This window comes from Dermacentor albipictus, chromosome 9, assembly GCF_038994185.2.
Source record: "Dermacentor albipictus isolate Rhodes 1998 colony chromosome 9, USDA_Dalb.pri_finalv2, whole genome shotgun sequence".
In the NCBI taxonomy this organism is placed as follows: Eukaryota; Metazoa; Arthropoda; class Arachnida; order Ixodida; family Ixodidae; genus Dermacentor; species Dermacentor albipictus.
The window spans coordinates 21,154,879-21,171,537 of NC_091829.1; the positions used below are offsets into that span (position 1 = coordinate 21,154,879).

Sequence of the window (16,659 nt, forward strand, 5' to 3'; positions counted from 1 at the left end):
AATTTTTTTATGAAACGCTCATTTCTGGCATTTTTTGATGATATGAGGTCCTAAATAATGATTCTGCTTGATACAACTGCTAGAATTTAACTTTCGCTTTCAAATGCAACAAATGTAATTCAAATCAGTCAAGCAGTTGTCTTACGAAAAGCATTTCTGCTTTTTACATGTACCTGAACATCATGTGTGGGGTCTTACAGCACAAGGGTCACATATGGCCAAAGAGCATCATGACACAAAATGACGTGTTGTCAAGGAATTCTGAATGAAATGGAAAAATTGAGTGCTAATGGTAGCAGTAATACTGGTGTAAAAATGCCTAAAAATCTATCGCTGTAAATAGTGCTAAATCGATACCTATTAAAGCAATGACAATGGCCGCTGCGATTAGGACAAATAGAATTTCATTAATAGTTGATGAAATAAACATATCAGTGAAAGCAGTAACAGTGCTCCAAGAGTGCCCTTAAAGGCAAGGGCTGGTAGATACGTGCTACAAATATCCTGACCAAAGGATTCTCCAAATGTTTGTTTCGGCTAAAAGGTTAGAACAGTTTACAAGTAAAAACACAGTTCATTACTCAGAAAACATACTGGATGCAGGGGGATGTGGCCGCAATATACAGAAGGGAAAAACATTTTCCTCTCTGCTTTTATAGCAGGGCATTGAAGAAGATTAATAACTGTTAGAGTATTGCCACACTTACATGTCAGAGGACTGCTTCCCGTAATGACATAAGAGCATGTACCATAACTGTGTCCTATTCTTTATATGCAAGCAATAACTTCCTTATATTGTGCTATTTTCTCCAATATCCAGTGCCATAGTTCAGGTTTTATCAAGTGTAGTTTATTGGATACATGGGTATTCGATTGTTTCTACCAGTGCTTCTTCAATGTATGCTGTATGGTTTATAATTTAGTGTCTGACTGGAATGGGTATGCTTGTGCTGGTGTATCTAAAAGCTCGTCAGGAGCTTCATTGCCTTTTACGCCTGTGGCCAAGTACCCAGCATAGGGCAGTAACTTATTTACCCATATAAGCTGAGCACAGCAATGCCTATAGTTTGTCAAAGACAGTGCTGTTTTTGTACACTCATTAGGCCTTGAAGTACACTCATCGAGTTCGTGAACACAATAACCCTAGTGAAATTTGTTTGTTTTATGCGCTTAACTGCAGAGAGTGTTGTGTATGCCTCCTCCGTAAAAATATTTGTATGTGAATTCAATGTACCAGATTTTAAGAACAATGGTCCTGGAGCCATGTAAGCAACACTAGCAGCAGACTTCGAAGCATATGTATAAAATTCAGCACAGGAATACTTCTCCTGAAGATGTGTGAAAATGTGAATATGTGTGCCTCAGGTGCTTGTTTTGATACAATTACCAAAGGAGATATCACACTGGAAAGCCTGCCACACCAAAGGTGGTGGAAGCTGAGTAGGAAGGATTAGGACATTCTCTAGAAGAGGGACGCCTGTTACTCCTGACAGTGCATCCAACCGGAGGGACAGAGGAGGCCTAGTGGCTGGGCGGTTATAGAACTGCCTGACAATGCACACGTCGTGAATATTAGAATGACATGGATGGATGCTGCTGAATATTTGATTTAACCTTCAGGGCGTAGAAGAAACTTAAATATGTCCTTTGGAGATGTAGAGACCATTTGTTGGATTCAACATACAGGCTTTCTACAGGACTATTCCTGAAGGCACATGTAGCAAGACAGATATCGAAGTGGTGAATGGAATCTAGCATCTTCAAAGCACTAGGCATAGCAGAGTTATACCTAGACTGGCTTCGTAGCCAAGGTGCGAACATATGGGACTTTTGTACAAGCTAAAGAGGCAAGTTCTGTTACTTCCCCAAGATGTGTGTGACAAGAGCTTCAGTAGATTCATTGTCTTCAGGCACTTTACTTTCATATATATTAAGTGTGGGATGAAAGTTAACTTAGAGTCTGAAACAAGGTCTAAAAATTTATGGTCGTGGCTCATAGATAGCTGTTCTCCATTAAGATCAATAATGGGGTATGGTAGAATACAGTATGTTTCTCTTATTCAAGAAAAGGACACATACCTTTTCGGGGATTCGGCTTGAATCCATTCTCATCTGCCCAATTTAGAATAGAAAATTTATTAAAGCCGAAGCTGTACTTGTAACTCGCAGATAGTGAGATTACAAGATCTGTAACTGATTTGCACATCATGCACATACATAGAATAAAGCATTGTATGTGGTATGACAGTATGCAGAGAATTCATTTTTACAATGAAAAGGGTACAGCTTAGCACAGCGCTTTGTGGTACACCAGTCTCCTGTACAAGTGGATGAGATAGGACATTGCCAACTCTAACACAAATTGCGTGGTTAGACAGGTAACTTTGGATGACATTAAGCAAATTGCCTCGAATTCCCCTTTTAGCCAGATCATGGAGAATTCTGAAACGCCACGTGGTGTCCTATGCCTTCTCCATATCAGTAAATACTGACAAAAAAAGTGTTTACGCAGAAAGGCACAGTGAACATTCGTCTCGATGAGGACAAGGTAATTGTGGATCTACCTGCCCTGAAACTACACTGCTGGGGGCCTAATATTTTGTTACATTACAGAAAATGAAGGAGGCACTGGTTAACCATTTTTGCAAATAGTTTACACGAACAACTTGTCAGGGCTACAGGTCTATAAATGCTGGCCAAAGTCGTGTCCTTGCCATCTTTTACTACTGGAATGATTATTGCTTCTTTCCAGGTGGGATGAATGTAGCAGGCAGAGAACATGGAGTTAAAGAGTGACAGTAGTGTTTTATGGGTTTCAGAGTAAGTGGTTGATCATTTCATACAGTATTCCGTCACTTCCTGGAGCGGACTTGTTACAACAATTTAGCCTGAAACTCCACCATGTTAAATGGATGGTTGTATACTCCATTGGCTGTGCCTTTCCAACCCAGAGGCAGTCACTCTCCCTGTTGCTGGTATGATGGGATGTAATGGAAACATGCTCCAAGTGCGCACCTAGAGCATCAACCTGGTCGCAAGGGTGTCTCCCTGTGTATTTACTAATGGCAGAGAATGAGCTTGCCGGCCTTCTTTGTTCACCCTGTTCCAGTCTTTTCGTACGTCAGTATAATAATTAATGCTGGATATATATCTGCCAGCTTTCCCTTTTGGCATGGCGGCACGTCCCTCTACCCTCAGACTTTATTTTCTTGAATATGATCAGGTTCTCCTTAGTTGGAGAGTTGCGAAGGTGACTCCAAGCCTTATTTTGATTTCTGTGAGCTTTCTTACACTCATCATTCCACCGGGGAACATGTAATTTAGAGGGCAGTCCATTCATTTCAGGGATACATACTGATGCAGCAGCAACTACAACTGCTATCAAATATGCCACTGCATCATCAATAGAATGAGTACTGATGTCATCCCAGGTCATATGTGCCTGCTCTCTGTATCGCTTCTAGTCAGCACAGCCGACTTTCTACCGGAGCAGATGTGGACAGCACTCGTCACATCAGTTGTTAATTTTATGACAACGGGGAAATGGTCACACCTGTAGTGCTTAAATTTATAATGAGAGCGTTTTGTTTGCCACACTGTGGAATGTGGACTCATCCTTATTTAGTAAGCATGCACCTGTGGAGAAGTTTTCTAATAAGTGTCCTTTCGTATCACGAGAATCTTCCCAGAGGGTGTGACGCACATTTCTATCTCCTACTACAATGTAGGACTCGGAAAGTTCTGCGCTAAACCTTTGGAATTCTGTTTTGGAAAGTTGTTTGCTGGAAGGGATGTACGTATAAAGAACTAATTGTGACTGACTTATCAAACAGCATGGTTCTGATTGCAACTGCCTCAAGAGGCGTTTGCGGCTTTAAATGGTGACAGGTGACACCCTTATCTACTATTATGGCCTCTTTAGAGGTGCTTCAGTGGTGCGCCATTGATGGCGTAACCTCCATCAGCTCCCTCAGGCCCAACTCAGGCGGCCGCCGAAGGATGTGATGCTGCCCCTCTGCACATCACATCAGTGTAAGACGGATTGGTCCAATTGCGGTCAACAGAAAAACGCTTGAGCACTTCTTGGAAGGAAACATTTGCTTTCACCTTGCGTTCGATCATTTCTTTTTCTTATTTCTGATCGCGAACAGGTGGGTGGTCTCCATCACATTTGGCAGAGTGGGTTGCAGAAGCGCAGATGTCTGAGGAATGGTATTTCGATGCACATTTTGCACAAGTAGCGCACTCTTGGCAGCTCTGAGACCCATGCCCAAAACACTGACACTTGACCCATCGGTGCAGATTGGGAATGTACGGTTGTACGCGTAGCTCTTGATTGAATCAGGGAGGTTGCTTACTGCAAACGTAATGAATACATGCTTGGTTGGAATTTCCTTGTCATCATGCCTTAACTTTATCCTTTGCACCTGTACCACATTCTGGTCTTGCCATTCTTCTAATAGCTCGCTTTCACTAAGTTCAAGGAGGTAATCATTAGTGATGACACCGCACACAGCATTCATTGACCTGTGGGGGCCCTTTGAGACAGGAATATCACCAAATGCAAAGAGTTTTGGCAATTTGTTGTATTGAAGCTTGTCACAAACTTCCAGAAGCAGGTTGCCGTTCCCCATCTTAGTTACTTTGCAACTTGAGCCGACTGCTTCTATCAGATATTTGCGAGAATAAATTGGGATATTGCACGAACTGTCTTGGTTTCATGTTGACTGTGCATTATGTTGTATCTGGGAAATGTTTTATGAAGAAGCTTCCCGTTTTAACGCTGCACGCCCTCTTCAGGGAGTGGGGGGAAACAAAGCCTTACATGATATTATTGACAGAAATGCACAACGCCCACCTCGGGGCCCAACCAGGGTATGTCACAGGACTAGAAATTTTGTATTCTGCGTATTCCAACACTACATTGCCACTATGACCTAATGTAGGCATACCGAGGACTGGATATATTACACAAATTTAACCCTTGCCGCCTGGAAAATCGAAAGTTAAAAGTGAATAGAAGACAGGAAAGGTGGAAGAGCGAGAGAGAAATGAGGATGATGATATGGGCTTTGGTGCAAGGGCCACGGATGGCCAAAGAGCACCAAACAGAGAAAGATGCAGATTGAAGGGGAAGACAGGAAAACGTAACTGCTGATTTCCTCCAGGTGGGTCAGTACGGAGGCGCCTTCAATGTGAAGCAGAGGCTAAAGAGGTGTGCTGCCTCTTTAGGTTCGCACACCCGGCTTACAGGTCCGAACTGCGAGGATCCCCCTTTCCCTGGACACGGCTGAGCTTCGCACAGCCACACACAGGAGGAGCAAACCCTCATGTCCTCGGGTATGTGGTGTCGCAAAACACCAAACGTCTGTGGGGAACAGAAGTGTACTTGCAGACCCTAGTGGTCAGAGGGAACCCTAAACCCAGTGGCGCCTTTCGATTCCTCTAACCTAGCATTGTCTATTACATACCCCTTTCTTTAGCACACCCTTCTTCATGTATTTGAACAGCGCAATAGAGTTTGACCCAAGCTAAATCTTTCTCTGAAGACCTCCAGGTTAGAACTTGAATTCTTCCCACAACCTCAAATATCTTCTGAAGTCAGGCCATGTATATGCACAAGCTGTCGGGTTTGAAGTCACTCAGAGCCGTTTCGCAAAAATTAACACTTGCAAGGCCTCCTTAACAATCCCCATTATGCCAAAATGAAGCACAAATGGCCAAAACCAAATTGTGGCATCCTCTGTACATAATTACTTGTTAGAACACTTCTCCAGAAGGTTGAGGACGCACACAGACCCACTGGTTTTACAAGGTAAAGAAGATAACTGTGCACAGCTCATGGAGGGAAGTGGGGCACATGTCAAAGAACAGAATTTCCTCACATGACATTTCTTCCTCATGCACTTTCCTACAACCAGGAAGTGAAATGTGGCCACCAGAAAAGCACATGACCTGCTTCATTTTTACTTCATCCATGCTTCATACTGGTTTTATGGCAAACACACCAGCAAAGGCAGACAGGTTCAATAAACTATTGGTTTATTGGCTTGCAAGACCATTCACAATTGGCTTTACAAGTTTTCCTCAATACATGCTCTCTGCCTCAAGAGCCTATCAGAATGGTACGCTTGATCATTTCAGAAAACAGAGTCCGTTGCGGAATAATCTTACAACGGGGAACCATAAGTTAAAACATCACTTGTAGATAGGGCTTACAAAATGTACAAAGGCAAACAACTGCTGTTCCGGGGAGATCGCGCAGACTTCTTTCGCTATTTATCATAAGCTTTCACTATAGATTCGAGTAGCCGCAAGAATGGATCTTTGCAGTGCCCAACACCATTCATTGACAGCCACCAAAACCAGTCCAGGTGACCCTGGAGTGCATTGGGGTCTTTTGAGCAGCTAATCAACATCAGTTTTGAACGCACCCGCCTCCACAAGCAGAGAATCTTTTGGGTGTTGCAAAAAGAATTCTGCCTCTTTGACCCCGATTTTGTGGTAGCACCATCGTTCTGGGAGCCATCGTCATGGACTAGGCGCATTGGACCATCCTCATCTTCAGCTGCTTCAATGTGGCTGAATACCTTGCCGCCAGTCGAGACGATTTTGGTTTCAGGAAGCACCCCTTTTGCGACAATCTGAGCGATACAGTCGGGTTCGTCATTGTCAATGTGCAAGAGCCGAAGTTCCCCCGTTGATTCAGCCAGTAGACCTAAGATCAAAATTGGATAGTCACTGCTTGAGCTCTTGAACTTCAGCTTGAAGACGCCAACCTGTACATAAAAGTTTCAATTGGCGATAGCCATCTTATTATACGCACTGCATTGTTTTTCCCTTCAACTCTTTCCCTACCATGGGGAAAATAGTTTGTAGGTTACGCCAGATTTTTTTTCTGAAGGAACTGCAGCATTAAATATTTTATGTAATACATAAACAAAAAGCAAAATTAATGCCCTTTTCGTGCATAAAAATTTTATTAACATAAAGAAGATAAATATTGCCAGAATTAAGATTGTGGGATAACACTGAACAAAGTTCGTAAAGACATGCTTGCATCTACTATGAAAAATATGTTTAAAAAAAGATATACAAAATGTATAGCTGTCTAATAAGCACTGTCTCTGAAAAAAATCAATACTTTTCATTGAACAGGTATGCCACTACAAAAATTTAACTGCAAGAACTACAGTTGGTTGCTGTTGGTTGCTACGGCGGCTGATGTTCCGCGCTGCATTATGTCGTCATTCTCAGAGTCTAAGTCCGTCGAAAAGGCAGAATTCTCAGACTCGCTGGTGCTCGATCCACCAATAATATGAGCTGCAGACGTGGTGGAATCAAGAGATCTGCTATTTTTCGAAGCATGTGCGCTGCTCCCAGAGGCAGCCATTCTTGCTTCTTACTCCGACGATCACGAAACCTCAGAGCGTGTTAAAAAGTTAGTGCATCTTGCAAAAAAAATTGAACGGCTTAGAAAAACAAAAATACAGTTCTCCTCTTTCACGTAGGATGGCAAAGTGTGTCCATAACGGTGTGAAAGGTCTCAAAAGTGGGATTTCAAACATTCAAAAACAGGCAGCCCTTTTTGCTTTCTGCTTTGATAATTGCGAAACTTCAAAGCAAGTGTAAAAATCACTGCCTGGCAGAAAAAAAGCAAGCTGCTTAGAAAATAAAAATAGAGTTCTCCTCCTTCACGTCCGATAGTGCAGTGTGTCCGTGAGCACTGTGGAAGGTGTCGAAAGCAGCTTTTCAAACCACCGTTAGCAGGCTAACGATGCACAATGGGTGCAGTAAGGAAAGAGTTGAAGGGACACTAAAGGCAAATAGCAAGTCGATGTGGACTGCTATAATACCATTCCAGAAACCTTGCAGCCCTTGTTTCGTGCCAAGATTTCATTTATGAGAAAATTATGTCTAAAAGCTCTGCGTACCTTTAGCACAATTTAAATCAGCCCCTGAGTGACGTTGCATGCCCATTACTGCCATGGCTGAGTAAAACGGCAGCTGACAGAGAGTGCTACAGTCTTTCGTGCACAACGCCAATACGTGGCCATGGATAAACCGAGCAAAGATTGGATTTGCAGCTGCAGCTCCTCTCGGCCAAGTGGCGTGGTCCGTTCGGGAATCCCGCAACATCACATGGACATGGCATTCTCTGCTAAGTGCAGTTTGTGCAAGTTTCGCGAGTAAGCAAAGCCAGCGCAGCACTACACGATGACGAAACTACTGAAAGTGCAGGAAGTGCAGAGTGAGAAAAACATCACCTCTCTATACCTGTGCAATTCATATGAGAGCTAAATCTCAGAATGCAGAGAGAGAGCAGAAGCAGCCCACTTATCCCACTTACGTGGGAGGAGCCTCTGCAGCATTTACCTGCCACACAGCTCACAGCCAAATTGAAAAATACTTCACGTAGTGACCTCACCTGCACCCTTTCCGAACTCCCACCCATGCGGGGGTGGCCAGAGAGGCTCCGCGAGACGGCCTGACGCACCCGCTGTCTCCAGTAGATGATGGTCGGGGTTCTCACAGCATATCCAAGCTCTGTCGTTTTGGCGACTGTCAGGTCTTTAGCCATGCAGTACACTATCCATAGAATCTCGCATTTTGAAAGCCTCACGTTTGGACGGCCTCTGCAGTCCATCTGGCAGAAGAATGATGCTGGTGACGCAGCAGACTTCTGAGCCCAAGGTGTAGGGCCATTCAGCTGCGAGATCTGGATGCCAAGGCAAAGGGAGCAGTGTGACAACAATATTCGGGGACAATGCATCTGCACTTCATCTGTTAAAGATGCAATGGACCAGCTCTGTGTGCCGTCAATTCCATGCACTCAGTCAACTCTGCGCACTCTGCTGACCAAGGCTCGTCAAAAGTGGCACAACTGTGAACACAGCTTGCATTCACTTGCTGCCCGCAACAAGGTGACCCTGGTGCAGTTGCTATGACAACATGGCAGTTTGGTCCCCAAGTCCCAGTGTTCCTTTGCAAAGAATGCATGGGACTTCCACCACCCTTCCTCCAATGCAGACAATCTGTTGCCTCTCCTAATATTTCCTTCCTCCACACCCACTGATTACCTTCTCTTGAGATGCTTAACCAGCACCTGTAGAAGCTTCGTAGAACAATCTGCAATTTCTAAAATCTCCGTATTACTGTGACAGAGAACCAGTTCTCGTTTCTTACTGGCTAACATGATATGTAGCTTTCACTGGACAGCACAAAATTGGCGAGATGAAACATAGAACGGCATTCACCTGCTTTCGACAATTACTGCAGCGATAGGCGGGGCGACCATCCTTGACACCTTTTCGTACGAAAGTCGTGATGCAACCTTTGCAATCTGGCAGCAGAGGGTTAAACTTGAGCACTGAGCAGATGCCCCAAACCTGGCTTGCTGTGCAAGGTCGACCCATGCGCCTTGGATGTGTCAGGCTGAACAGCAAAATCATTATACAGTTAAACCTTGATATAATGAACTTCAATATAATGAAATTCTCGATATAAGAAAGTATTTAACTTTTCACAACCTCTTGTCCATAGAACACCATGTATTTAGAACCTCAATATAACGAAGTATGTTTGCACGCAATTTCAATATGGTGAAATTTCACTGCTGCCGCAAAGAAATGTCGTGACAATAGACAGTTTTAATACTGCGCCATGACGATACGTGTGCAGCATGCAAGCGCTTTGCACAACGTAGCAGCGTGTGTCACGTCAGGGCTTTTAGTACTGGGAAATGCCTACGTACATAAGTGTTCAAGCGCTGTTAGATGCCAGGCACGTCAGTGTGCATTGGCTGCATCCACCAGTGCATCGAATTATCAGTCGACCTAAAGAAGCTGTTGTTCTCGCCAACGTGACGTAACGTGTGCGTGCATTGACGCTACGTCCGACTCTATTTAGGCCTCTAAAAGATGCTATATTTAATATGGATACAGTGCATGAATCATAAGAAAAATAAAAATTGAGTACTGGCTTTCTTAGACTGGCACGGTCATTTGCGACGAACTGTGCCAAAAGGAGATCGAGCCTTCTGCGCAAACAGCGCACACTGAACACTTTCTTTAAAACAAAGTTCCTATCTTTTGCTAGGGATTCCCACCGCGCAAGATCCTGGAGTGAGTTCTGCACATTCACTTCACGCAGCAAAACCAAATCGTAGGCCATTGAACCTTTCGCTGGTCACCTTTGACGCAGCCATTTTGCAAAACTCTTTTGCCTCGCGCTCTCTTGAACAAACGAGAACCCCGACATCAGCATGCAAGGCTCCCCACGTACGCACACAAGAATCGGATGTGTGCGTACGCGGCGGCCACGTACGAAGATCCTGTCGCACCCTGCTCACTGTATGCTTTAGGTGCAAGGGCAGGGGATGGAGGGTCAGACAAAAATGATGGTGGCTTCACGAGTGCCACGTCCTCGCACAAGCAAAGCAGAAGAGTGGGAGGGGAGGTCACTCTCCGAAACGCGATCAAATGCGCGCGATGGGGCGGTACGAGGGTAAGTTGGTGCACGTCTCGACGTGGCTGCACATGGCTGTAAGCGCCGTTAAGCGCACATGTAGCCGCGCACCCTGCTTTAGAAGTAATTTCCCGCTTGTGCAAGGAATGCACGTGCCGAGACGGCGCGGCACAATGTAAGCTGTCTTACCGCATGTTTAGTATTGGGGGTTGCGTAATCTCGAGCTTCGGTAACCCGCTAAAGCGAGAGGCAGACGAAGCATTCGCTCCATGTTGCCGGCGCTTATTCTGCCAGCGTCGTCCCTCATCGAAGTGCTGCCGCCGTGGCTGGGATTCGATCCCACGACCCCCATACTTAGCAGCCCAACACCATAGCCACTAAGAAACCACGGCAAGTAGGATATCGCCGACGTACGTGGCATGAAGCCGTATCATTTGTCGCCGACTCCCAAACGTATCAAAATGAATTGTTTTCTAATTGAAATTTGCTTTTTCGATTTCCCGATAATTCTGACAATTTTGCGGCCCCTTGATGCATTAAGAAAAATCAATCGGAAACTGTACTTATTTGCATAAAAGGTTGAATTTAAATAAAACGAAATTTCTATATGAGAAGCAATTTGCCGATTTTACCGACTTCTTAACTGTAATAAGGAGAGGTAAAATTAACACTGAGTGAGCTACACGACTGACAATTTTGGCCACAATGCAACGAAACTGCCCCTTACATTAATTCCACTTACACACAAACTGCACTTTCTTTTCAGAATCAGAATCAGAATTTCTTGTTAAAGTTGGGTCAAATTACAAGTATTTAGTATGCAGGAGAAGGTCCCATAGTCAAAGACTGTATCGGGACCTCCTGTACAAGAATAGTTATGACAACTGACATCTCAAAGCAACAGTAGCATATAATAAGGCATCATACAAGCAACAGGAAATGAAGGTTAACAGTGCAAAATAGAGAATTTATTAACAATCTGCAAGAATAGAGAACACACTTAAAGGTTTGACTGTCCCATGTAGTACACCACAATGCCAGTGCACACACAGTCAAGCACCATCACATTAACACAAAGAAAACGAATTTCTGATAGCTTTTGTGTATTGACTAGTTTGGTCATTTTTAATTTTAGCATGTGGTGTTTATGATTCTTTCTGCACCATCTGTATTCATGTGCAAGTTCTATAACATAGAAGTTTGGCTACGACTGCAGCACTCCCGCTTGTTTCAGTTTCTTAAGCCGCAAGAACATGTTTGCAATTTTTCAGTGACATCAGCAACTGACGGACACTTGCAAACAACCGCTCTCAGTCAGATTTAACTCTTATAAACAAATGCATGCTGCTAGCACAGTGAGAAGATGATTGTACTGCAAAAGAAAGAGTAAGGTTAACTGCCATAGATGACGACAGTTGCAAACAATATTCTTACAAGTGGCACTCTTTATAAGCAAATGCTACTACACTGTACAGTCACGTGCAATATAATCTGCAACACCAGTGCCCATGGTCAAAGGGGTTCCAAGACTGTACGGCTGTGCAGATAGAGGGTAAATTCCAGACCTAACACAGCTTCAATTAGTGGTACTCATTAAACCGCTATTCCGCATGTCAGAGCTGCCGCGCTACCCTGGAGCCTCTTCGACCACAAACAAGGCTGTTGCAAGTCGTATAGCACACGACTGACTGTACACCCGGCCACAAAATATTACGGACCATGAAAATTGAGAAAAAGCTGAATTTCTCCGCAACCTCACAACGCAGCCTGGTATTTGCATTTCAGGCATCGGCTAGAACATGTTAAGAACGTTTTGGAAATTTGGAAAGGCTGCTTGGAAATTTACCGTTTTGTGCGATCCCGTGGTCCGTAAACTTTCGTGGCCGGGTGTACATGGCAGACAACTGTCTATTGCAAAATGTTGTTTCACTATTTTTCCTGACAACCAACTGACAACTAACCAGGTTAAATGATACAGCTAATAAATTATGCAGTTCAACGTCACAAAACTGCTCAGTATCTTACCAGGGACGCTACATAGGAGCTCTCCGGATTAATTTTGACCACCCGAGATTCACTCAAAGCACGGAACATGAGCATTTTTGCATTCTGTGCCCATCAGAATGCAGTCAACGGGGTCAGAAATCAAACCCACAACCTTGTGCTTTACAGCAGAACATCATAGCCACTGCGCTACCAGAATGGGTAAAGATCTGGGGCTGCAACCACACTTTAACTACGAACATATTATGAAGAATGTTAGGCGTAACGTTAAGAGACAGGAAGAGAGTGGTGTGGGTCAGAGAGCAAACGGGAATACCCATTATTTTAATTGACATTAAGAGAAAGAAATGGAGCTGGGAAGGCCAGGAATCTGTAGTATGGATAACAGGCGAATCATAAGGGCTACAGAATGGGTGCCAAGAGAAGGGAAGCGCAGTCAACGATGGCAGGAAACTAGGCGGGGCGATTAAATTAGAAAATTCACAGGTGCAAATTGGAATCAGTTGGCGCAGGACAGAGGTAATTGAAGATCTCAGGGAGAGGCTTTTGTCCTGCAGGGGACATAAAATAGGCTGATGATAATGATGATATTATGAGCCCACTCACAGAGCTGCTGATGGAGGAGGAGGTGGTGTAATGCCAAGGCCATATTCACAGAGGAAAGCTTCAAGACGTGTTGGGTCGGCAAGAATTTCACACAATTCCATGACGGTCGGGTCACAGCGCACCAAACTTGATGCCTTATGTTTCTTCGGTTTCTTTGCTCCATCAGCTGCCGAGAACATGACATGTCTGTCAAACAGTGGACCCAACCCTACAACACAGGACTCGACAAGAAAGGTAAGTGCACACAAAAAGAACAAGCATGCACTCACAACTTAAGAAGCCTACAAATTAAGGATGCATGCCTCCAGCCATGAACAAGGCTCTTAAAAGCACACTGACACATATTTATGAAGTTCTATAAACTGTACTACATACTTCTAACAAATAGAAGGATGACATTTCGCAAGTATGAAGGCTGGGAAACACTATGCCAGGCGTTCTATTTTTAAACCATGTACAGAATATTCAATGACTACCTGTGGTAGATAGCACAATTCTAACTTTGGCCTGGATTACACAAAGAGGTAGACATTACTTGCATGGAAAGTGGAAATGCATAATTGACTAATTAACAAAAATTAACCCATTCACTTCTTTATACTTACTTTACAGCTATGTGGCACTTTACATATTTACACACTTAGAACAAACTTTCAGGATGACACCAGCTTCCTTTCTTTTACTGGTGAAAGGGCGATGACACCAGTTTCAAAATATTCAGTCACAAATGTGATGAAATACATCAACATTCTAGTTACTCTTGTACTTCAATGCATAACACGATGCTTTGTTAAAAAAGTAAGTAGAAAAATAGTGCATTTTCACCACAAGTTTGCTGGCGCATATCTCAAAATCTTTGCCATCCTCAGAATTTGTTCCAGAAGGGTATGCTTTGCAATTTCACCAGGTACAATAAGTAAATTGCAGTATATGCTGTAAACTATTTAGTTAGAAATGTAACTGATTGTAATTCATTGATTATGCATATCGATTTCTCATGCTATCTGCCACCTAATGTATTCCAGCAAAAGCACTAGAATTATGTTAGTTTGAAAAGGCAATTTTTTTTTAAATTTTGTATAGTATTAAAAAAAACTTAGCTTAATACTAACAAGTTGGTTTCTGAATTCCTGGCCTGGCGTCATTCTCGTGACGTCATGACGTGCAGCTTAATTTGTCTACACCGTGCAGCAATAGGGTTAAGTGAGATGACATTGCACATCAAAAATAAGCAAGAGCACTGTGCACATTTCTTCTGACTGTGCAAGTTCATGGCAGCCACAGCAACTGCAAAAACGGATTGAGCCAGTGTAACAAAAAGCTGTGATGCATCCACCTTCCCATTATTAAAATCAAAACTCGCCCACAGAAACATAGATTATAGCGATATAGGGTGCCCTGGTGTACGCCAATATTTTTTATGGGGTTTCAAGGGTTGAACCATCATTTAGTAAAGACAAAGGAAAAAATTAAATTAAAAAAAAAGCAGACAAGCTGGAAATGTGCCATACTTTCTTTAAAGCAGTTATGGCTGGTTGTCACCATATAACAATGTATAAGCAAAATAAAAAACAAATCCTGCAGAAACATCTCTGGGAGTTGTCTCAGTATGCAGAAGCATTGTGCCATTTGCTCATCTCCAAGCAGCCCAGTGGCAACACAAACTGGTGCCGACAGTGGTGCAAATAGCATTTATGATGCAAGCAAAGTACTGCAGGTCATGGCACCAGGTGTGCTGATGACAATTCAATCATTATAAGCCGTGATCGCTCTTCAGCGCCTTATCCATCCGCGTCGAACCATTATGAACTGTAACCAAACGTGCTCAAGCGGCGGTTTAGTACGCACCACCGCATGGGCCGCACCTTGAAAGTGATCTGCAATGCCGACAAAGAGTGCCAGCTGCTCATAGCTTCATGCGCTGTGTTCTCGCCTCTTACTTAGTGTCGGAGAGAGACATGTGGGCCCGTATCTTGAAAGCGATTTGCGAAAGTGCCAGAGTGAAGCGTGTGCTGAGAGCTCTACGAGTGCTGTGTTCTCACCGCTTCGTTGGCACTGAAGCAAGACGCAGTGCAAAGGTGAATTCACTCGCTGCTGCCGGCACTAACTCGAAAGCGGTCCTCTTACGGGACGGACGGTTTTGCTTACACGTTTAAACTTGTGCAAATCCCAAGCACTCTGGGAGGGTGTACATGAAGCGTTTGTGAGCCAGCAAGGCAAGATAGAGCGTTATAACAAGGGCAGTGCTGCAGATTTCAGTGATTTCAGTGATTTCAGGACTTCCAGCTAGAAGATGTGCGTGTTAATTTTTTTGAAGTCAATTGTTGCAAATGCAATGCAGCTAATGCACCAGACGTCTCAAAGTGCTGTATTGCAGGAGAGAATGCTTTAATCCTACTTTTTAGGCATGTGTTCATGGCCTAATGGTAACAGCATTGGACTTCTGTGCTAGGGGTAGAGGATTGAAGCCAACCATGGGTAACATACTTTTTTTATTGAGCAAGCACAATTCACTTGCACGTCAATGCGCTCGCAAGCATTCAATAGCGATTAGAAACGCACACCAAAGCTGGGAGAAGAGGCTAAGAACATATCGCTTTAATAATGCCAAAGCCGTTAGAAAAGTGAACTGGCAGAAGCACAAGGGTATGATGAGCTGCACACGTATAACCTATGCACCTAACAGTGCTACAAAGGAGGAAACCAAAATTTTGATACGTTGCGTCGCACGTACTGTTTCTGCAGAGTTCTTGGGCAAGCATTTGCGAACGCAAACGTATAGACAAAAGTCATTGGAACACGGGAGATGTGGCCGAACTGCACCCCAGCGCCCTCTAGCCTGGCCTATGCAATAACGGCCTGCTTGTCTTAGCACGTAGGCAGCACTATAATGAAGAACAGTGTAGACAAAACATTTGTTGCATTAGATCGGCTCTCTGACCACATCGACGGGATGATTATGTTTTTGACACTCTACAAGTGCTGAATGTGTAACACGAGCACACCGGCAGTCACCAAATCGGCTATCAAATTACGCATGTACCTTGTTCAGATGCAGCGTGCACGACATGATCGCCGTTGACAGTCCCGGAGCCAAGTTCTCTTTTTATGTTGAGTGGCTGAGGCGATTCATGTTCTTTCGTGATGTCGAGTAGTGGAGTGTAGTCTGAAACAGCGATAGACAGACGTTCCAGTACATCAGCGAACCGAACGGCGAAATCGTTTGAGCAATTTACGCTACAAATGCGGTAATGAAATACGCGAGCGCTTGCTTACCATGATCCATGGAGTTTCAGTTGCCTGGCTTTCACAGACGGCCAGCTTGTCAACTTCGGGAATCTCGCAAACAACTGCGGCAAACGCTCGGCGTTGTCACCCTCGAATTGCGGGTTCCTATTCTCCTGACAGAAGAAACTCCACTGAACACCGCGGCAACAAAAACTGCAGGGTTCGCGTTTAACTACAACGCGTAAACGCAAGCAACAGAACGCACGCGCGTTTTTGCGAAACAAACTTTCAAAGACTACGGATCGGCTCGACTTGATTGTACACGCGCTCGACTGTTAAAACAATGACTCCGTT

General features: G+C 44.0%; 1 protein-coding gene across 1 annotated transcript; it reads right to left on the reverse strand.

Moving 5' to 3' along the window:
* Window positions 1–6,030: 6,030 nt before the first annotated feature.
* LOC135917319 (uncharacterized) lies at window positions 6,031–16,659 on the reverse strand. The gene is made up of 6 exons (XM_065450889.2): window positions 16,354–16,659; window positions 16,121–16,243; window positions 13,078–13,243; window positions 9,258–9,435; window positions 8,429–8,719; window positions 6,031–6,779 (listed from the first exon to the last, which is right to left on the reverse strand). Exons 1-6 carry the CDS (start codon window positions 16,361–16,363, stop codon window positions 6,276–6,278), a joined length of 1,272 nt encoding a protein of 423 aa, XP_065306961.2. The 5' UTR covers window positions 16,364–16,659; the 3' UTR covers window positions 6,031–6,275.